General features: G+C 41.7%; 1 protein-coding gene across 2 annotated transcripts in view; it reads right to left on the bottom strand.

Annotated features, from left to right (window-relative positions):
- KIF26B (kinesin family member 26B) overlaps positions 1 to 23,671 on the bottom strand; it is a 462,886-nt gene that overhangs the window by 249,897 nt on the left and 189,318 nt on the right. For both annotated transcript variants that reach the window (XM_050950367.1, XM_050950368.1), the window contains one exon: positions 13,478 to 13,644. In XM_050950367.1, the coding sequence (XP_050806324.1) occupies positions 13,478 to 13,644 (167 nt within the window). The remainder of the gene's footprint in view (positions 1 to 13,477; positions 13,645 to 23,671) is intronic.

A 23,671-nucleotide genomic window follows, 5' to 3' on the forward strand; every position in this document is an offset into this window, starting at 1 on the left:
TTCCTTTTATTGTTAAAAAATGTACTTCTGATACTGTGGCAGGTGCAAAAATCAAGAATCACAGTCCTTTCAGGCATTTCCCAAAAGCAGGCACAGCATGTTTCAATCCCACTCATATCTGACAAATATATTGGTCATAGATTGGAACTTTAATTTTGCTGCTCAATGGTCAATAAATCGTTCCTGGATAAATGTCTGTTACACTGTATAATGAATCACTTTCTAAATAAATTACTGTTAAAGGGACCCTCTGACTACTGTCAGCCCAGAAATACATATTCCTTACATTAAGGTAAATTCTGTGCATTCCTACAGGATTACTTTGATCCCTGGAACATGCAGAGAGGTTATCATCCTTTAAGGAATGTATAATTTGGGGCCTAAACAGACTGCATGTCCCTTTGAGTACAGCATTATTATACAATCAGGATAAATGAAACAAACAGAGGAGTAGGGTTTTTTTTTTCCTTTTGTGCGTTGCCCAGACCCACTTTGAAAATTCTGTTTGGAAGGCAAGGACCATAATCTATTATTTTAATTTGTAAACAAATTTGAGTCATCTGCTGCCAATATACAATGTCCTAATTTAACATGGAGTATCAAACTATTTGTTTATCTTTCTAGCAGGAAGCCAGGTTAAGTATCACAACTAGATTTCTGACTAGCACTTAAATTTGTATTCCTTTTCTTGAGTTATTGTTTAGTTACAGTTAGTAATGGTGGGTGAACTTCAAAAGATTTCATGGTTTCATTCAGATAAACACCCCAAATTTTGGCTGCTTATCAGAACTTTGTGCTAAACTTGTTAGATGACGGCCTAGCTCTGTTCCCACGAAGTCAGTGAGAAAACTCCCATTGATTTTAATGCGATCCGAGCTAGTCCAAGGCCTACATGGATTTTGAAAATTCCACCTGCTGAATCTGCAAACCTGGACTAGAAACAGAGCAAGGCAGCTTCATGTAGACACAGGCAGAAACCAGAATTTCCATCCTGTAAAAGATTTGGCATTTCCCGTTTTTTTAATTTTTTATTTATGGGTTAGTTTGTTCGTTCCACATTGGAATGAAAAGTTAGAAATGCAAATTTTTTCATGGAATGGAAATTTTAGAAGAGTTACATTTTGGAGAAACAAACTGATTTTTTGGGAAAATTTCTGGTTAGCTCTGGGCTGGCTTCCAAGCTACCCAACTGCCCTGGGGGGGGGGGGAGGAGGGAGAGAGACAGACTTCCTGGAGACATGTGTAGCCCATGTGCCTGCCAGATATGCAGCCTGTGGAGCTGCGCAGTTATGAACTCACCAGATGGGTATCCCACAGAGCTGGACAGTCCACTTCTCACTGAGAAGATAAAATTTGATATAATTGGCATTATTGTAACCTAGTGAGATGATTTCCATGATTGGAATTTAAAAATCACCGGCTATATCCTGTTTAGGAAGAACAGAGCAAGTAAAAAACGGTAAGGGGAAGGTTACTTAGAAGTGCAGGATCTTAAGTACACATGGATCAACATGCTAACTAAATGCCCAGCAAGGGAACTGGTGGGGGTCTGTCAGAGACCACCAAGTCCAACCAGAGAACAGGAGGAGTAGCCCTTAAGCACCTATCTGTATTGTGTGCAAAAGAAAAAATTGGTTGTGGGGATTTAATTTGGTAGAACTCATGCAGCCAGTCATAAAACATCATTAGATAATTTTCTAACAAAAAAAGGAGTGCACCCAACAATGAAGTTACTCTATTTTGGACCTCATTATGATGAATACATCACTGGACTTCAAGTTGGCAGTTGCCTACAGACCAGTGTTTATGACCCATTTACATGCAATATGGGCAAACACAGGACAGGCTCAACCAGTAATACATATACTTAGTGCTTCAAAAAGGCTAGTTTCTCAAAGCTGAGGAAAATTGAGTTAAGTTGATTGGGAGGAAAAAAATTAGATAGAAAAATGTGAATGAGAAGTGGGAGTTCTTTCAGAAGAGTCTATTAGATGCCAAAAAGCCATAATTCCCACAAAAAAGAAAGAGGAAAACTTTGGCTGAAAGCCCATCTTCGTTCACTGGCGCAGTGAAGGCAGCCATTAGAAGTAAAAAAAGGAATATATAACAAATGGCAACGAGGGGTGGGGAAGGGGAGAGAATAGATAGCAACTGATATACATTAGAGGTTAGGAAGTGCAGAAAATCGATAAGGGAAGTTAAAGATATCAGGGAAAATTCCATGGCTGGCAGGGCTAAGGACAATAATAAGGAGGGGGAGGAAGGAGGGGTTGTTTGGTTTTTTCAAGTATACATTAGAAACAAAAGAAATTTTATCAATGATAGAAACACATTGCTGGATGGAGATGGTAAAATTATTTATCATGATGCAGAAAAGGAAGTATTTGGAAAGCAGGATGATTTATTCATAGCATATTAGTATAATGAAATATATTTCAGTCTATTAGTAGCTGAGGAGGAGGTTAGATCACATCTACTGGGGTAAATATTTTAAATTGACATGCCTGGATAACTTGCACCCAAGAGTCCTAAAGGAGTTGGCTGAGGAAATCTCTAGCCTACTAATGTTAATTTTTAATTCATCTTGGAATACCAGGGAAATTCCACAAGACTGCTAATATTGTGCCAATATTTAAAAAGCATAAGCAGGATGACCTGGGAACTTTAGGTGGGTTTTGCCCTGCCCAGCAAATGTCAAATAATGGAAAAGCTGATACAGGATTCAAAGGATAAAGAATATGAATATAATTAATATCAGTCAGCATGGTTTGTAACCATGTCTTGTCAATCAAACCTGATTTTCTTCTTTAATGAGATTACAAGTTTGGTTGATAAACGTAACTGTGTAGGTTGTACATACATAGACTTTTTGTTTGGTGTTTGATTTAGTACATATAACATTCTGATTGAAAAATTAGCACTATAAAGTATCAATAGAGCATATATTAAATGGATTAAGAACTGGTTAACTGACAGACCTCAAAAAAGTAGTTGTCAACTGGGATTCATCAGTAAACCGGCGTGTTACTAGTGGGGTTCCACAAGGATTGGTATAATGACTGATTATTCAACATTCTCTTCAATTATATGGAAGTAAATACAAAATTACTATTGATTAAATTTGTGGATGCCACTTTGGTGGAGTGGTAAATAATGAGGATGACAGGGCAGTCATACAGAGAGATCTGGATCACTTGGTGAGCTGGGCCAAGTCAAACTAAAATGTGCAAATGCCTATATTAAAACAAAATTCTACATCTAGGAGCAAGGAACGGAGGCCATGGAGGAGCACCTCAACGTAAGCGCCATATGCAAAGCTGTGGCGAAATGGGCTTATGCAATCCTCAGATGTATAAACAGGGGAGTAATGAGCAGGAGGTGCAGGTGATTTTACCTGTGTATATGGCATTAGTGAAAATTGATACAGGAGTACTGCATATAGTTCTGGTGTCCACAACTTAAAATAGACACTGAAAAACTGGAAAGGGTGTAGAGAAGAGCCACACAAATTATTCGAGGGCTGGAGACAATGCCTTAGAGAGAGAGAGAGAGAGACTTGGGCAGTATGCATACTAGGAGCACCTAACCAGTATAGGAATATTGGTATACTATACTGGCCAGATACTGCTGGTGTGGCTGCAGATATACCAGCGAAGCAAGACTTCATATTGATACTGTCAAACAATTCCAGGAGAGAACCAAGATATAAAGATAAAAGCATGACTTTGCCAGTAGAACTGCATCTACATTAGGATCTTCCACTGGCACAGCTATGTCAACCAGGGATCGCAGCTCTGCACACCCCTGACCCTCATAACTATGCTGACAGAAGTCTGCAGTGTAGCTAGGATCCTCAATCTGTTCAGTTTATCTAAAAGAAGATTGGGAGGTGACTTGATTACACCATTTAAATACCTTCCTAGGGAGGAAATACTGGGTACAAAAGGGCTCTCTATTCTAGAGGTATGCCCTTCTCCAAGAACCAATGGCTGGAAGCTAAAGCCAGACAAATTCAAACTGGCAATAAAGCACAAATGATTAACAGGGAGGGTGACCAACCCCAGAACAAACTACTAAGGAAAGTGGTGGGTTCTCCACCTCTTCATGGTTTCAGACCAAGACTGGATGCCTTTCTGGAGGATGTGCTTTAGCCAAACAAGCTATTGGGCTCAATACAGGGTAACAAATATAATGGCATGTGAAATATAGGAGGTCAGATGAGAAGATCTCATGGCCTGTTCTGGGTTTAAACTCTATGAAACTATGAAGCCCAGGGAGGGAAGCATCCCAGAGTGCCTGGGAAGCCAGGGATCCTGGGGGCCAGTCAGCCCAGCATCCTACAAAAAGAGCACCTGGGCAGATCAGGGGAGCTTCAGAGCCAGGCAACTGGCAGCTCACGAGGTAGATAGCCTAGGGATCCCTGGGCACTGGGTAAATTGGCAGGACAAGGCAGTTTTGCTGGAATTATGATGTTCTCATGTAATGTTTTGATCCCATCAAATGGGAATTTCTTGGTTGTGTGTTTGTCTTCTATACTTCAATGCAAAGCATTTCAGTCACTCAAAGGTTCACAGAATGTTGGCAGCCTGTAATCCCACACAATGAAATGGTGAGAAATGCGTGAATTTTCATCTATTTTCTCCCCAGCTTCACAAAGCTCTGCTTACCAGTCCTTCTGATGAGAAGAGAAGTTATTTTGTTTTCACAGAATATTCCTACCCTCCCAAAGACACCATTCTTCACATTTTTCAGGAAGTTCTTCTGTCGTTTCAGCTCTCTTAATATTCCTTCTTTTCTAATTACTGAGCACAGGGCTGGAATCTAGCCTTGAGAATTCTCCAGGAGGAAGAAGGTTAAGGAGAGTCTACAATGGCAAACAGCCAGTGGAATTAGCCTCTGCACCAGTCATCAGCCAATCCACAACACAGGGCATACAGAGAGAATCTTGGTGCATGATGGGAAAGGAGGTGGGTGGGTGGAATACACCACCGGTAGACCAGTGTACAGCTGGTGTATGGTCACCTATGATCCATTGCCACCTTTCTTAAATTACAGCAGCCTCTAGGCTGCTTAAATTCATGTCAGAGCCAGAGTAGCAAGAATCAAGAAACTGCAACTGGCTCTTTGATGGCCACAAATACCCCACTCCTGCTGCCTCAAGTGGGTCTCAGCACAGGAGACAGTCTGGCTCATAAGCACTCATTTTCAAAATTGGCCTCTAATGCTCCATGCCCAGTGCCTGGGACTGACAAGCTGAGAGCACACAACTCACTGCTAAATCAAAAGGTACTACAGGTGCTCTTCACCTCCGAAAAATCAGCCCGTAGATCCAAAACCCGAGGCACCCAAAATTAGAGGCCACTTTTAAAAACGTAACCCATAACTTTTCAGGCTGACTGAGATCCTTGTGATTGCAGATCTCCCTGCTCTGGCTTTAAAGTAGAAATATCTGTGGAAATGATTTACAGAAGTTTTTAACTTGCTGCCAACACTCCCACTGACAGACCGTTTATGGGTTTTTAATCCCAGTAGTCCCCATTTTTCAGTGTGCACGTGACGTGTTAAGGAGAGGAGAGTGCAAACAGTGGCCGCATTTGTTAACATGTATTTCTTCAGATGCCCAAAATACAACCCACAATGTAACCGTTGGATATAGCTTGGTCAATGAATGAAAGAGAATTCTGTTAGGAACTGCGTAGTTTGGACAGCAAGAAACTAAAACATGTATTCATCTAAGCCTCAAAAAATAATTCCCCTCAAAGCTGTTGAGGTTGGCACTTTCTTTTGACATTTGATACTTTTAAAGCCTTGTCTACACCAGGAAACTGAAACATTGCTTGAAATAGCTGTCAGCAACGGGTGCATCTAAACCAAGCCTCAAAACAGTTTAAAGAGGTACTGTCAACCTGAATGATCTGCAAGTAGCCAATTTCAAAAAATTCGAGTCTCCAACAGCATACTCTTCAAACAGCACATACAGAATTGGATAAGGAGTTTCTGCTGACCTTATGGAGTTTATACTCTGTCTTTCCCAACAATGGAGAGCGTGCTGCTGACCCAAAGTAAAATGAACAAACATACTCTGGCCCATTCTTTCTCCCCTTCCTTTCCACTCATATGCAGATGTCTGCTGCCAAGACAACTCTCTCTTCGTTTCAGTTTCACCTTTGCTGCATTTGCTAGTGGCAAACACCCTCTTGCAGCATATGGGGAAGAGTATGCCTATGAGCTCCCCAAAGCACAGTATTACCAAACACAGGCATTCAAAATCCTGAGTCAGGACCCCCAGAATCATGAGGGTTGTCTTACAAGTCACAACATTTTAAAATTAACAAACACTGGATTCTTTTTTTTTGCCTTCTGGTTTTTGAGGCTTTAAGGTTCATATTTTCAGGCTTTTCTCCACAATCAGGAAAGCTAGGAACATACTTTTCCCACTCCCTTCAGGGATAGCTGCAATTCTCATAATCATATTACAGCTTTAAGAAAAACTACCAAATATCATGAAACTTGTCACAAAATCACAAGAGCTGACAAAGCTAAAAGCAGAGCAGGAGTATCGTCGTCACTTATGTGTCTAATAAACACACTCAGTACTAGTGCTCAGAATGGGCTTAAACTGCAGCAAGGGAGGTTTAGGTTGACATTAGGAAAAAGTTCCTAGCTGCAGGGTGGTAAAACACTGGAATAAATTGCCTAGGGAGGTTGTGGAATCTCCATCTCTGGAGATATTTAAGAGTAGGTTAGATAAATGTCTATCTGGGATGGTCTAGACAGTATCTGGTCCTGCCATGAGGGCAGGGAACTTGACTCGATGACCTCTCGAGATCCCTTTCAGTCCTAGAATCTATGAATGAAGATGACCTTCTGAGCTGTAACTAGCTCAAGTGCCCGTGCTTTTTGAATAACAGCTCAATGGATATTTTAAGAGGGTTCTCATCAAATATTTCCTCCCTTAAGCTCCATATACCCTGTGTAAAATATAGCCTACAGAAGGGGAATGGATTTCAATAGCAGAAGGGAAATTGTTCCAACTTCCCCTTTGAAGTGGTGGCAGAAGTTTAAGGTCGCTTTCCCCAGTAGCCCCTTTCAGCACACTACTGCATCCGTTCCTCCCCAACCTGTCAAACCAGAGAGCCATGCAGAGTGCATGTAAGAGAAAGGGTTATGAACAGGTTTTCCAAGAGAGGAGGCAGCTGGAACTGGAGCACAATCCATGCTGAGTAGCTGCTCATCTGTTACATATGAAGCTAGGGGTTTTATTATCGTTTCCTCCCAACAAAATAAATATTTAAAAATCTGAACATCTCTGTATCTTAACTGAAAAACATTTCCTGATGCATCTGTGAGTGTGGCCTCTGCCTACTCCTCACACCTTGGTAAGGCATAGAAAATGATCCCCAAGGCACATTTTCAGGCCACTTTCAAGAGTCCCTGCTCTCCAAGTAGGCTCAAATAATCAGAATACAATGACACCAGGTTACAGTATGAGCTTGCTATTACTCAAGACACTATTATATTTCCTGGCCAGTGACAGAAAACAACCCTTACAACCATAACAACAGCTAAACTGTTACAGTTTTTCACATCTCAAGAGAAATTGGCATTCAAGCTTTTACTCTCCTCCTGAAAAGCCAGGAGGGTCGGTCCCTCACACAAGAGGAACCCACTCAGTGCAAATACGGCAAATGAGGAGCTGGATCGGGACGCTGGTGACAGACCAACGTTGGGAGGACCACTGGAAGATTTTGGTACCATCCCTCACTGCTACCATCCTTGCTGTTCCCTTAATATTTTGAATGACTAACAAGGTTGCCTACAGCTCTACATGTAAAGTTTGGATATATAATGCAGAGCAGGGAAGGCCAGATGATCATGTGAAGCCTTCTATCTGAAGGAGAACAGAGATTAGTCCCAGAAGTTCCCCCCTGCCCATCATAGGCCCAGCTCAAGTCCCACAGAAGTCAATGGGCGACCGAAGGGCTAGGGAGGCTGGCCCTAAGATAGGTCTTGCTTGGTTCTTATTGATGCTTAGCTCTGTCATGCTCCTTTGGCCTGCTGGAAACTCCACAAAGAGACCAGGAAGGTCAACGCTAGGAGGTGGTTTTCCTCCTCCTGCTTGTTTTTGAGGAGGCAACACTGGCATGTTCCGCTGCCACAGTTGGTGTTGACATTACCCAATAGGAGCTTAGTGCTAACCCCATCTTTCAACCCACCATACATGGGCCACATGTGAGATACAGTATGTGATAAAGACCCAAAATGAGTGCCCCAAAAAAAAATTATTCATGCAGGAAATCTAAAATGCTGTGGGATTGATTCTTTTAGTGTAAGCAACTCTTCCTAGAACTGCAGTTTCATTAAAAGTTATTTACATCACAAATGAAGTAACAGTAAGTAGTGAAGAGACACTTAATTGGCATGGAACACAGGTAACTTTGAGATTAAAATTAGTGATGTCCCTTAAAATGAAGGACGTTTGGTAGATTTAGTGCTAGCAGCTGAATAGTACCTCTGACTGAATTCAGCCCCTCGACCAAGACCATTGTTTGGAATGCATTATTTATATCTGCATTATCTGTCTGGTGTTTCCTGAGTTTGCCAGCACAGCACTTTTGGCAATTTTCACTTTTTGTTACTATAGAATATTCGCAAACTTGCCCACGGCAATTTTGGATCTAACATGAGCACTGGAATAGCTGTTGTGTAGTATCTTGGCAAGTGACAATTCATGACAGATGTGGGTTCTGGCCTTTTAACTGGCTTGGAGACCTGTCAATCATTAAACATGACAGTCACATATTAAGATGATTGACAGGTCTCCAAGCTTGTAGAAGGCCAAGAGTCATTGCAGTCTTCAGAGGGGTCCCCAAGGCTAGCAGTTGGTCCTGGGCTAAAATTAGTGCATATCACTGTCATAATAAGTGCTGGTTAAGAAGATCAGAAAAGATAAGAGCTCAGCTGTTCTCAGCCTGCTCCAATGCTGTTTGTTTCTACCTGAATTAAAATTTAAAAGTTCTTAACCTGGTGTGTGCTTCATCCTAAAGCATTTCAGTCATTTATTTCAAATGGATGAGTTTTTACATCCAAGTATCCTTTGAGAGACTGTCACATTCCAGTGTGCAATCAGACTAGTGAGCAGTTGTGTCACCATGTGACCTGTAACCCTGGGTGCCTCACAATGCTTTGCTGTTGTAACTTCCAACCTGGGCCGCTCACAAACAACTTGTAGATCACACCCTGAGCATCTGCATATAGCTGCAGTGCTGGTCTGGAAACAATGATGCCAGCAGCCTGTCAGCAACAAGCCAATCACACTGTGTCTTCCGCCAGCCTTGGTTACTAGTTGCAGGGTGACCCAACACACGGCCAGTACTGAATTTTCCCCCAAACATGTGGTCTACATTGTCCAGCCCTCTTCTGCACAATTCAGATATTGTAGGTCTGTTACCCTTGAAAGGGGTCAATATTCAACAGCCTCCTACTTGAACTGGAGTTATCAAACAAGTCAGTTTAATTAGAACTGATCCAGTGTTGTGCTTAAAGAATAAAACAAGTTCATTTAACTACAAAGAAATAGATTTTAAGTGAGTACAACTACAAGATATTAAAGTCAGAAATGGTTACAGGAGAAATAAAGATAAGGTATCTTCTAGTAGCTAAAAATTAAACTAGACTCGGTTCAAGGAAAAATCCTCACCATATGTTCCCAACAACAGGACTGACCAAATTCTCCAGCCAGAATTCTCCCCTCGCCCACCATTCCAAAATCAAAGGGCTGGTTCCTTTGTCGTCTCAGGTGAAAGAGAGGAAAAGAGAGAAAGGGGGGGAGAGAGAGAGAGAGAGAGAAAGACCCTCTGAGGTGTTTTTGTCCCTCTCTTTTGTAGTCCAATCACCCTTTGAAATGCACTTTCCTGAGAGTTGCCCCAAGATAAAGTTCCTTCCCACTGTGAGGACAGATATGGAGTCTCATGGTGAAAGAGGTCCCATGTTGTTGTTTCCTAGGTTTACCTCCTCCCCTGACTTGTCTGGTACACACATTTCAGTCATGATTTCAGCTTACATTCATAACTTTACATATAAATATTGCTACATACATTTCACCAGGATATTATTGATCAGTGAGCTATTCGTTTTCAAATGATACCTCACAAGGCACATGCTGTACAAAGATTATTACAATATTACATTAGTAGGGTGTGAATATGGGGTGCATTCAGTCACAGATGTGTTTTACCTATTTGGGGTAAATACAATAGATCATTACTTAGATTATAAAAAAAGCAGTTTCTACAGAGCTCCTTTACTCTCCAGACTCAAATTAGGAAATTGACCAGGCAGTTCTTGGAGTTAATGTTGTCTGTACAGTAACATATGTCAAATCAACTGACCACAGCGGATAATTACTACTCTGTCCAGGCACCACCTTTAAACAGGAAACAGAAGGCTTGGAATTCTGGTTACTTCGTGTCATCATGCTGCATCACACCAGTAGGTCTGATTTTCCACTGCCTTGCCTCTTATAATCATTTACACCTGTGCAAAGTGCAGGGAAGAGGTAAAATGCTATCATTCTAATGCTATCTTCATAGACCCATCCAGGTGTAAATGACCACACCATGTGCAAGGCAAGGGAAAAATCAGGCCCCTACACTCTGAAAACATGAGCTGTGAATTCCCATCATTGTAAGTAAAGCAAAGTGTGCTTGATTTAGGTTGATGTCTTAGCCATCATTCCATATGATGCAACCGGAAGCCCAGAACAGGACTGCTTTATGGTGTGAAGATATAGGTCCACTTCCGTCAAGCAAAGTGTGCTTTTTTAAAAATATGGAGCCAACATACAGATGTGGCATCTCTGTGATTTCTGGCTTACAAGCAGATCCTATCCAAAAGTTCACATCATGAACTGGAGACTAGCAAGAACTTTCCACTGGCTCCACTTTAAATGCTATGATTTGCACTATGTGTTTTGAATGGGTTTCATTAATTTCCTGCATTTCAGTGAAATTTACTTGGAGAAAATAAATCCTCTCTACATGAACAGTCAGTGAACACTTAGCAAATGGGGCAAATCATCTTCATAAATCTACTTAAGTCAGTCCTACTAAAATAATTGCTGATCCAAATCTGCACTCCAGTTGGATATTACCATGCAAGAAGGCTCGGCAAAACTCACTGAAATTGCCTGTGATTAAGTAGAAATGACAGCATAGCAGGACCACTGTCATCCTGCCATGCTCAACTTTGCAGCACCACATTTATAATGGGAAAGAGGAAGAGCTTTCCCAGTTCTGAGGTAAATGCAGTCTGCAACGGTTCCTATTAAATGCTGTTTTTAATCCAACTTTTGTCACAGATGAAATGTATTGAGTGACATTGGCTCAATATGTACAGCCCTCATCATGGGAAGGAACAAATCAAGTAAAAGGAATTTCTTTTTTCATCTCTAGTGTTTTCAAAGTTCAGAAACCTGAAATATTTTTCCCCTTAAAAAGAAAGAATCATATGGCATTAATAACAGCTGGACCTCCAGGGGTTCAAAGGGTTCAGAAGTTCAGTTTAGATACTCATCGTACATTCACTCAAACGTTTGAGATTCAGATGTCTGACAAGAAGTGACTATAGCTACGTTAGAAGGAATGTATTAATCCTATTTCATCTTACTCCATAGTACTTCACTACTTGTGTATCTGTTCCCAAATAAACCCACTAGTTATAGAAGCGCATTAAAATAGAACACATACAAAATCAAAGCTTTTTTTGAACTTCCATAGCAGTTTGGTTTTTGGTTTGAGTTATGAGTGAAGGTTCAAGCGAGCTCTTATTTTATCCAAATGTATTCAACCGTCCCCGAATGAAACACACTTCAGAACTAAGGGACAAAGTCATCCACGATGCAACTCTTAAGTAGGGTGACCAGATGTCCTGATTTTATAGAGACAGTCCTGATTTTTGGGTCTTTTTCTTATATAGGCTCCTATTACCTCCCCACCACCTGTCCCGATTTTTCACACTTGCTGTCTGGTCACCTTACTCTTAAGACTTCAATATAACAACATTAGAGATTCATTTGGCCAAAAAAATCTGCTGTTCTATCAATAGGAGTTTTAAGTTTCCAAAACTCTTGCCACTGCTGATGATGGGTCTGGATCCTTTTAATTTAAGAGCTCGTTTGCCTATTTATTAAGCAATTCTTGTTAACAATGGTGGGAAGATTATATATATATATTATTTTTTGGTTGAAACATTTTCGCTCCACGGAAATATATCCACTTAAACTAAAAATTTTCAAATGGGAAGATTTCTGAGGTCTAGCATGGACTTGCTGGTCAATTCCAGAGAGAAATACAGACAAACAACAATTTTAATCAGAAATCTGACTTTTCTGATCTGAAAATGAACATTTTGACACAATTGTATTTTCCAAATTTTTTTCCAAAGGTTTCATTTTCATTCCAGTGTGGAACAAAAACAAATTTCAAACCTAAAAAGCTGCCATGAAACAGAATTGTTGTTCTCCCGCCAGCTGTACAATTCATTTCAGTAAATGGCTTGGTTATTGGTGTTTTCCCTATTCAGGAAACTTCTGCAAAAATACTTAAAAAGTCAAAAGTATAACTCCAAAGTAGTAGTATTATAGTGTTTTAAAAGACCGAATATCCGAAAGCACTTTACAAAAGCGAGCAAGCATTATTATCCCCATTTTACAGAAGAGGAAACTGAAGTACAGACAGGTTAAAACACAGACATGCTCAAAGTTACACAGCAAGTCTGTGGCAGACACAGGACTAGACTCCAGCTCTAGGTACGCTCTGGGCAATAGATCATACTGCCTGTTAAGAAGAGTCTCTCTGTTGAAAAGAGGTGGGTGCTTAGAGCTGGCAACACAAATGTCAGCTGTGGCTAAATACAGATATGTTTAAAATTTATCTAAGTTTGACTTTTGTAAGACATTTAATAAATGGAGGACCAGAGTCAATGGAGCCAGGTTGATTTACACCCGCTTAGGATCTGGCCCTAAATGTTTTTTAAATGTTTAATCCAGCATCCATTTCCTTTGGCAAAATGTGGAAATAACTATATGTATAGATCACATTGGCAACATACATCAATATTTGCTATTCCTAACCATCCTATGGTACGCCACTGAGAGCCTTCTATTCCATCAGGCCACCCACGTTCACACAGGCCATTTTGGACACTCAGATTCTATGGTCCAATACAAACAGGGAGGAACGCAGTAATCCTATTTCATCTTTTAACAAATAAATGTTCATACAGCAATAGTATGTGAGGCACATACAAAAACCTACTGTACAGCCTGAATCCCAATTATACAGCTCAGAACTCCAGTGCAGAAGGTTACCCAAATCATCCCTTTTCTGTTGCATTTACACCAGCCCTTTCAACATACCTAAATTGGATCAAGGAATTTCAAATTGCTGTGGAACAGAACAGGTGAAAAGTCTCTTACCTGGCAAAAAAAGAGGCCGCCACTGAGGTGCCCGTTGACGTTTCACTGGCGACATAAGTGCTCTGAGAAGCAGGGAAGCTGTACAAGGAGGGCTTATCTGCATTGTAGCGGTTCAGCACTGCTTCAGTCAGCCCCTCTCGGCTAGTCTCTGTCATCAGCTGGGAGATCTGAGGACAGAAAGACAGAGAAGGCTCATTAGACGTAGCCTACTGCCTCACTCCTCTGCAATGTGATCTAACTTTTTTTTGGGCGGGAGGAGGAGAATGGAAGAGGAGTGGTACATGTGTCACATTTTTGCGGCTCAGTGAATGAGCTTATTGCTTCCATGGTGCTATTTAGCAGCATTCTGTCCCAGTCCTTACCTCATTTTCATTAAAAGTAATGTGATAAAAGATTACCCCCTGACACTGTACGTTGCAATTATGTCTGTGGTCTTCCTTCCACTTGTAGGGGAAAGTGTAAACCATTATCCTTGCTCAGTTTCAGCACAGCAGGACACAACGACATTAGCCAATGCTTATTTATTAGTGAAAACAACCACAAAGATCAGCGAGTACCCTACTGGTACTGAGAACCTACATTTTATTTAGGGCAAATGTGAACTGGATGATGGGCTAATATTAGAAATGTAACAAGATATTTAGTATTAAATAAAAACATACATCTGCGTTTGTTAAAGAAACCAGCACTAGTGTATCAAGTATTTCTGGTGACATTTCTTTTTACAGCAGCCCAAACAATCTGAGAAGTGAAATAAAGTGTCATTCAGGGTCCAAGTGGACTATTTATTAGTTCTCTTGGAACCCAATGTTATAGCCACGCAGTCTAATTCTCATTGGTTTTCCTAGAGGGTTTTCAATACCATTGGATTTCTCTCTCCTGATGCCCCGCTATAGTAATCGTTTTCTCCTGTTAGCATTATGTCCTGTACCATATAAATGGAAAGTCTATCAAGGCAAATGAGGAAATTTTGTCCAGTAAAATCTCCATCCCATTCAAGCCTCTCTGGGTTGACGGTTGATGCCTACAACCATGTAGAGGACAAAAAGCAAATTTTTTCCAGGTGCCAGGAAGAACAGATGCTATTTGACTAGGACCTGATCCAGCTCCCACTAAAATCCATTGAAAGACTCCCTTGGACTTCAATGGAAGCTGAGTCAGGCCCTTGCATAGCAGCCCAGCACAAGTGTGATTATTTTTCATTTTAAGTTTTTAGCCGGAAATTCTGCTTTTGCTTTGACCTATGTCAATACTTCATAATCCTCTATTGTACCTCATACACTCCTAGTCCTTAACAAATGCCCTTCTCTTCTTCCCTTGTGGCACAGTTTTTGCATACCTATCTGAGTGCATCTCTGCACTGCTGGATCCCTCCCAAATCATAGTTTAAACAGTCCTCACAAACTACTGCTAGCAACTGGTTTCCTCTATGGTAGAGCTTCTTCCTTTCACAAAAGGTTTTCTAGTGTCCTATGTCCATCTATTCTATTCTGCTCTGGTTCTTATGCCACCCTCATCGCCATAGTATCTTAGTGTCTTCTACAAGTGCATTAAGCAATGTGACTAGAAACTATCCAGTACAGTCTTATCTTTGTCCCTGGGTAGAGAGGAGATGGGGGAGGAATTACGTGAGGGATTTTTAAATATGTATTTAATGTTTGTGGTGCTATGTATTTTAATTACTGAAGGTGAAGCTGACGTATGCTTTGCACTTGAAAAGGAAAATCTGAGGTTTGCAGTAATTCTTAGTTCCTGCAAAAGCTCATTCTAATGTCTTGGACTGACCCCTTATAAAACAAGCTTTATCCTTAGGGTGGATGATTCCATTGTGCCCGAGGAGACAGACCTCATCCCTCAACTTTAGGCCTTCTTTTTAGACATCCTTGGCCCAGCCAATTGTACGCCTTGAAGATAAGGATCTTGAGTTTGACTTTATATTCCAAGGGAAGCCAGTGTAGGCAGTAGAGGTTGCACTGCAACATCTTCTCATCCACATATTGGACCCCCTCATCCCCACTCCGTCTTGCTGATCTAGTGCATGGAATGAATAGCACTCTCAGAAGCTATTGCTGGAGCCTTAGATTTAAATTTTTATACTACTATTACTAATACGTCATAGTTTTAATTTGGCTTCCAGGATGTCTCCTGCATTTCTACCATGCACTATAACCAAACAGGACTTTCCAGCGTGCTACAAACCAATAAAGTGTCTGCCTCCCTTGTGACATCTAAAACTGTTCCACACAATAGTCAGTCAGCCCATGCTTCTCCCAACCCTCACAAACCCAACTAGGCAATGAGTGAGTTCCTCACAATTGTGCCTTGTCTCGCCCAATTATTCAACAGAACTAAGCTGTCAGCTGCTGGAGTGGCCATCAACGGAGGATGTGAGTACACATTTAAGCCTAACCTTCTCTTGCATCCTCCACCCCACATACCTAAACTCAGGGAGATTGCCATTAATCAATAGTCAAGGCCAACAAGAAATATGGGGCTGGCATAGCCTCCCATAGGAACCATGGAGTTGAAAGATAAGAAGTGGATGAGTTGACGTATCTCAGTTGCAATTTGAAATTGTAGTTTCTCCGCACACTTCCATGAACCAGATAAGGATTTCCACAGCTTTTGCAACATATTTGTAATGTTTCAGCCGCAACAGATCTCTAAAAGAACAGGACGGTGTGGCTGACAAGATGCACTTGTAGCCATCTGTGACACAAATATTGATTCTACTGTCTCAAAAATTGTGACAGCCAGAAAATATCCTTCACCTCATCTGTAGATAAACTGCAGCTAAACAGTCTCCACACTTGTGGAGACACTAAGAGTAGGAAGGTCACGGATGTACATGAATGCAGAGCTGTGAGCATTAACAGCACAACAAAAAATGTTAGAAACAGAAGTATCAAACCGATTCTGGATGCTTTCTGGAGGGTATGACCTCATGCCTCTTTAAAATCTGATTGGACATTTTGTATACTGGCTTCAATCCATTTTTAAAAATAGGGAAGTGAGCCCATGTTCCTCGGACCAGGACTAAAAAATGCTCAAATACTCAGTGGGTAGACATGGGGTGACTTTGAAAAGACATAAAAGGAGAATGTCCCCCCACCCACACACAAACTGAATCAGGAAGTAGCACGTTTGTGCCTTTTAATACATGAAAACAAAGGTCTTAAACAGTCACTGCTTATCAAGTCACTTTTTCTTACACTGAAATATTGATCAAAGGGATCCAACAAGAAGCTGGAAATAACAAATATATTAAATCTGTGTTTCTGGGATACCATAATATGTAGGGAATGGATACAGAAGACAAATAGAGTTGAGTTGAGGAGATGAATATCCTTTTGTGAAGTACAAAGGTGCTTTGTTTATGCATAAGTGTACACTAATACCATTTTTCAGGATTTTCAGTAAAGCTTTTTGTAACACTGCACCAGTATACTACTACCACTACTACTGCTTCTACCACCACTGTTCTTATGTAGCATTTTTCATCAGTATATCTCAAAGGACTACACAAAGGGAGTATCATTATACCAAGTTTACAGATGGGGGAAACTGAGGTACAGGAAGGGAACTGATTTGCTAAAATTCACCCAGGTTGCCATTTGCAGAGGCAGGAACAAAACACATCCCCTGAGTCCCAGTCCAGTGCTTTACCCATGCTAAAAGATTGGTACTGCTATTCAAATCTGCATATGTGAAACATCTGTGTAATGATTACCACCATATTCTGCAGGACAGGCAGTGGTCAACAGATCTCCTTCCTTTATCCACACACACCCCTCTCATCAGTTGTTGCACAAGCCAATAAATGGCTGGTGATATTAATACATCTGTCAAGAGCAGGCATTCTATTCCTAGTGCAGAAGTTTGCTAATCCCAGCTCCACCCACCTACCCACCAGAAACTGGAGAGCAAACTCTAGAACACCAGGCTAGATTCTGAGTTGTGCATCTCAGAATATACAGCACAAGGGTGGTGAAGGGCCAACGTGGTTTCATGCCATTTTTGAACCCCCCAAATTTTGGACCTTGCTGGGGATGTACATGGTCCCCCAGTGTAAGTCCAAGCACTTCTTGAGAGGCTTGACTGTATGGTGCCACCCCACAGCTGCCTACATGCCATTCCATAGTGAGCACCCCCCCCCCCCGACACTCAGGAGTATGGCTGCCTATATGCCACCACAGGATCACTCTGTACCCAGGAAGCTGCTAGCTGGGGGAATTGGGCTTTCTGGCCCCTTTATACCACAGGAGCTGTGAAAAAGGGGCTAGAGTACAGCGGAGAATCCGGGCTGCTGTGTCTGCACTAGGAGACCAATCTTGACAACCCTCAATCATTCACACTGATGTCAAGGTGACTATTCATGAGAGTAAGGGCAAGATAATTCAGAGCTGGGAATCTATGAACAACTGATTCAAAGCTAACGTTATTGCATTTTCCTCTTTACTGGACCTGGCTACAGTGGTAAGTGGAAGGAATCCCACATGACTCTCATCAAAATTATTGTATCAAACAGAGCGAGTTGCAGATTTCCTGCCCGCTGATGCACTTCATTCTCTTCTTAAAATGGTGCTATTTTATCCCTGCCAAGTCTGACATTCATATATGGGACTTAAAATATATATATATTTGAGAAGAAAATAGTTTGCCTTTAGAACATGAGGTGTCATATTTAAAAAACAAAAATTCACAGGGCAGACACCTGCAGTAATACTTCCAGCATTTCCTTTCCCTGCCACCCTAAGTCACATCCTCTGATCTAGCATCAACACAATCAGTCTGTTTTTCAGAAACAAAGTATTGAAGTATGCCCAGCAAGTGCACCTAATATACATTAGGCTGTTCAGTGATGTTGCCGTCCGACCCCCAACTATAGACTAGTAATGAGAGTGCATTATGTATTAAAAGACCTGAATATATTTTCCTATTCTCTCACCTCTCTCCTCTGTGAATACATGTATTCCTTGTATCCATGGGTTAACACAAGTCAATAGGACACATTTTGAGAAAGTCTTTTGTTAAAATATTGGCAGCACATCATTGCCTCGATCAGCAGCAAAAGACAAAGCATGGAACAATGCAGGCTTTCATGCTACAACAAAAGCTTCTGAGTGTATGTGGGACAAAACATGTGTCACTTCTCAGGCCCCATTTGTTGTTCTGTTATAAAAATGAGACATCTCCCTCCATCTTCTTTTTTGCCACATCCTCAGAGTGTAGAGCAATGGCTGGTGATAGATCATGATTTAAATTCTCTATTTTAGGAGAAAAAAACCCATTGTTTTGTTGTTTAACCACAGACCTTGATGTTAGCCAGCCAGGGTTCTATCCCCCTCCCCCCATTAACTAAACCTCAGGGCACCTAAGTTTCTCCATGCGTAGAATGGGGTTAATAGTATTTACAAAGTAGGATGCAATTCATTAATGTTTGTAAAGCATTCAGTTGAGATCTTCAACTGGAAGCTGCTGCAGAAAAGCAAAATATTATTACTTATGTCATGGCTGAAGTCTGCCTTGCTTTGGAGGGAAGCAGAACATTTGGGGGCCACTATTAAATCTAGTTAAATTCAGCAACTACTTAACAAATTAGATGCACAGACTATCAGTGTCTGAGATACTGAATTTTAAGCTAAAAACCTGTTACTGAAGGCTATTCGACACAATCTGCAGTATTCAGTGCTAGATCCTTCTAATCATGGAAGAGACAAGGTTGCTAGCCACAGAAAGATGACAATAGAAATCTCTCTCTCTCTCTCTCACACATACTCTTTTCCCGGGCAATCTATTCTTTCTTTCAAAACAGCATAGAGGTTTCCAACCAATATTAAACCTTAAGGAAATGCCTGTCTGGCTTAGCATTTCAGAAAGAAAGGAATTCTTCTTCTAAAAGAGATCACTCTAAAAGATAACTAGATAACAAGGTTATATTTAAAAGATACCTTACCCAAACTCCCTATATACCACGAGCATCATAAATATTTTGGAAGCAAGTTTAGTAGCCTTACTTTTGTTTTATCATCTCCATCATGTTTCATAAAACTAATGAGAAGCAATCACACCATGTATTACCTACCATAAAAGCCCAATGCAGTATTTTTAGGTGAAACACAATAAAAATCAGACTTTTGGTTTCCCTCAAATCTTTTGGGGGTGAAACTTGGTTTACGAACACATCTTGATTGACACTTCTAAGCTGAACCTCAACCCTTCAAATATGAAGCCATTTCCCCTTTTTAGCTGTTCCAAAAAGCAGGATAAATGTGGAATATTTGTTCTTCTCCTGTCTCCATCCTGCCCAGACCCATGAATGAAGCAACATAATAGAAGTCAGTGAAGATACAACTCATGATGCAATAAATCTAATTGCTAAAATAAATTCCAATCTTTCATCACTGATTCAACCTGCCACATTTTAGTTTTCATTTAAAGAACTTGCCTTATTTGATTTTTTTCAAGTGCTTAAAAATAATAATTGGTATTTTTTTAAGCTTTAATGATTTAGCATAACAGTAATGTAACAGCAGCCTTGGACAAATCAAGCCTAGCAAGATATGTAAAGCAACTCACTTCTACCATGGCAGGACCAGGGCTTATAATATACTTAATTACACCTCAATTACTCACTTCCTAGGTAACAGAATGTCTGCTTTTCAGCTCTATGCAGGAAATACTGATACTCTGCTTTGAAGGGAGAAGCAAAATAAAGAGAGAAGGGGGAAAATTGCCCTTCTCAGGGGTATACAAACTATTGGACCTCCTCTCAGACTTGATCTAAGCAATTTCCCCCAGGTGCTAGCCCCTTGCTGAGACTCCTGAGATTGAAGGCAAAAGCCCTGCTAACCAGGAGCAGCACCAGGGTTTTTGGTGCCCTAGGCGCAGGGCCGGCTCGCTGGTCCTGTGGCTCCAGTGGACCTTCCGCAGAAGTTCCTGCGGACGGTCCGCTGGTCCCGCGGCTCTGGTGCACCTGCCGCAGGTGTGCCTGCAGATGCTCCACCGGAGCAGTCTGCCACTCTCCCAAATCCTGGTGCCCTAGGCGACCGCCTAGGTCGCCTAAATGGAAGCGCCGGCCCTGCTGCTAACTTCGCACATCCTGCCCAAAGGTGGTGTCATTTTGGGAAGAAAAGCACCACGTTCAGTCCTCCAAGAATTGCTAAAAAGGCCACTCAGGATCAGAAGCAAGCAGAATCAAGGACTGGTCCTCCAGCAGCTAGAAGGACTGGGAACAGACAGAAGCCAATCAGAACCTAGCAGGCACGATAAAAAGAACCGGTTTCTTCCAGTGACCACTGTGGGTGAAATTGGGACAGGGAGGAAGGATGTCCCTTGCTGTAACGCAGGAAGCCTGGCCATGTTCCTAACTCTGACAGTACCTGTTGTTGAGCCAGGTGATTTTAAAGCCAACGTGGCCCTTTTGATCTGAATATTCATTTAATGTGGTAAAAATCAGATGAGCTTTCTTCATGAGTCATTGGTTCAGGAGAGCCTAGGACAGGGCCATACTCTGCTATTCACCTAACTATCATAATAAAGTTGGTACTTCAAGGTACAGGGTGAAATGGAGGAGCAACCCCTTTTCTCAGAAAGACTATCATTTATCAAAGTAAAATGGGGGCTGTAATTTGAGGCCATTGGAGGAGAAGTGACTTTTCAAACCCCTACACATACTGCAGAGCACCAAGAACTCACACTGCATCATGTATCTGTTTCAAGCCACTTAACACAGCCAGATGGCAGCCAGGCTTTTATTTGGACTTAGGCAATAATAACTCACAGGGGAAAGAATTTAGGGAATAAATAATAAGCAGCGGCAACTGAAGGGATTGTCGTAGCCTACAGTACCACGGCTTTACCCAGGGTCACTAGGCTAGATTTTTTTTGCTTCTGCAATGGCGTATTAAACAATGACAGCTTGAGGTCCTTGGCTAAGACAATCCACTATTGATGCAGAAGCCAAGTGTAAAGTGAGTAGCCGCTAGACAAGAGTTCCCCTCAGAATACATTCCTTTGCTAGGTAGGGGCCATGTGCTCCTGGACTGAAAACTCACATTACACACTATCTGCTGGATTCTGCTCCTTGTGTGGTATGTTTCAGGCAGACATACTACGTACTGCCTGGTGAAGAAAACAGAGATTCATTGGCTTCCTTATTACACCCTAAGGAAATAAACAGACACTCTGGAGATGGTCACTGAGTTAGATTTATCCCTGGTTTACTCCAGCATCATGCAGAACACTGGGTCCAGGGGAGTGGAAAATCCTTCGTGCAGTCCAGAACCCCACCTTCCTAAATGGAGAATAGCCTGTGGTCTCTGCAGTCACACCCTACATCCTTAAACAGCAGCAGCAGCTACAGATTGAGTGCACCCCTCAGCCTCTGTGGAAGCACAATTGCAAATTAAAGCCACCTTCAGCCAATGTAAGCATCTCTCCGATGAGGGTGAATCCTCCTGGAGTGCTGGGAGGTACAAGTAGCATACTTGACAGCAGCAGGGAAGCGCACACTACCACCTAGCTTTACATCCCAGTAACCCTGAATTCACCTCAACTCCAAGCCATTTTCCTCTGATTCCTGGCTCCTAAGAATGGTATCTCCTGAATTAGGGTGCAGTATGTTTGAAGGGATTTTTAATCTTTCCATGGTTTCCTTATGAAAGGCAAACAACTGCACCACTTACTCAGCCAATAGGCCTCCCTCCCTCCTCCTTTCAGCCATTCACTCAATAGTGCTCATTCTTTCCCTACCTTTTGAACTTCATTTGCAGGGCAATGGCAGTGCCTGGACCTGAACATTTGTAGTCTACATTTTAACCTTCCTCTCTTCAAAAGAAATATTCAATAAGAATTGTGGGGTTTTTTTTCTGGCAACAATCAAAGCTTTATTATAAACAGGAAATCTGCCCTATCAAGCCTCTGGCAATGGCTCCTTCACTTGAGCAGTAAAATCCCCACAGAAAACAATTTAATAAACATAGGCGAGCGTGTCCCTAAGCTTCTTCAACCACTTAGACTTTTGTGAGATACATGTTTTGATCTGGCCTTGTTATGCTTTCTGTTCTTTCATTTGCCAGTGCCCCCCTGAACTATGTAGTCCACTGAGGAAACAGAACTCTAAGTATACAGAGAAGCAGTATACCAAGGCAGACAAAGTACAGATCAAATCTGCCTCACAAGTCCTATTACATGGTCTATAGCTGAGTCCTGTTTCCTATAAAGGTGCCTCTTGAGCAGAGGAGCAATTACATTTAAAAAGGTAAAAGATATGGAGAAACCACAAGCCCTGCAGCATTTCTAAGGGGAACATTCACAGGATAGTCAAACATTCAGGGAGAGGAAATGTGTCCCCCCTCGGGGGCTGCACCTGCACTCATGTGGAAGCTGCAGGTCGAAGTATGCAACGATCCATTTTAAATAGAAGTGGCCAGGTAAAATGTGGTTTCTACTAGAACTGCTGCTATATCCTTAAAGCATGGCTGCCCTCATTTTATTACTGACCCACTTTTCATAAAAGTGGGTATTATATAGTGTTACAAGAAACATTCAAGGACTCGGCATTTAACCTCTCTTAGCGCTCTTGCATTCCTCCTACTGTCCATCAGCGATCATGAGGAATTCTCCCATTTCAACCAGAGAAAGCAAGTCACAGGATAACATATCGCTGTGTAGATAAGCTAAACCTTTTTGAATGCCAGGGGGCTCTTCTGACAGGCAAATTCCCCTGGGGTCAGATTGAACCCTGAAAGCCTCATAACTAAGATGTGCAAGCTGTTTGGCAGGATACAGAAAGTCAAGAAAAACAAAATTTAGGGTTAGACTAAGCATTTGCTGTTAGTCCAGTATGAGGGGAGATGCATAGCTGTGCCACCAGAGGGGTAACTCGAAGAAGGAATCGGTCTTCTGTGAATCACAATTCTTTCACTATTCCCCATAGACTCCCTCCCTGGAGATAATAATCTGATACCATACTGGCTGAAACATTATGGGGTGGAGTTAAGACTGACTAGGGCCGGTGCAACCATTTAGGCAGACTAGGCGGTTGCCTAGGGCGCCAAGATTTGGGGGAACCAAAAAGCAGCATCCCCAATTTTTTTTTAAGTGGTTGAGCGACTGCTGCTGCTGGGATGGAGAGGGAGTCTGAGCTGCCGGCAGCAGCAGCAGCCGGCAGCCCAGGGCGTCCCCTGGGTC

The sequence above is a fragment of the Gopherus flavomarginatus genome, chromosome 4 (assembly GCF_025201925.1).
Source record: "Gopherus flavomarginatus isolate rGopFla2 chromosome 4, rGopFla2.mat.asm, whole genome shotgun sequence".
Lineage (NCBI taxonomy): Eukaryota > Metazoa > Chordata > Testudines > Testudinidae > Gopherus > Gopherus flavomarginatus.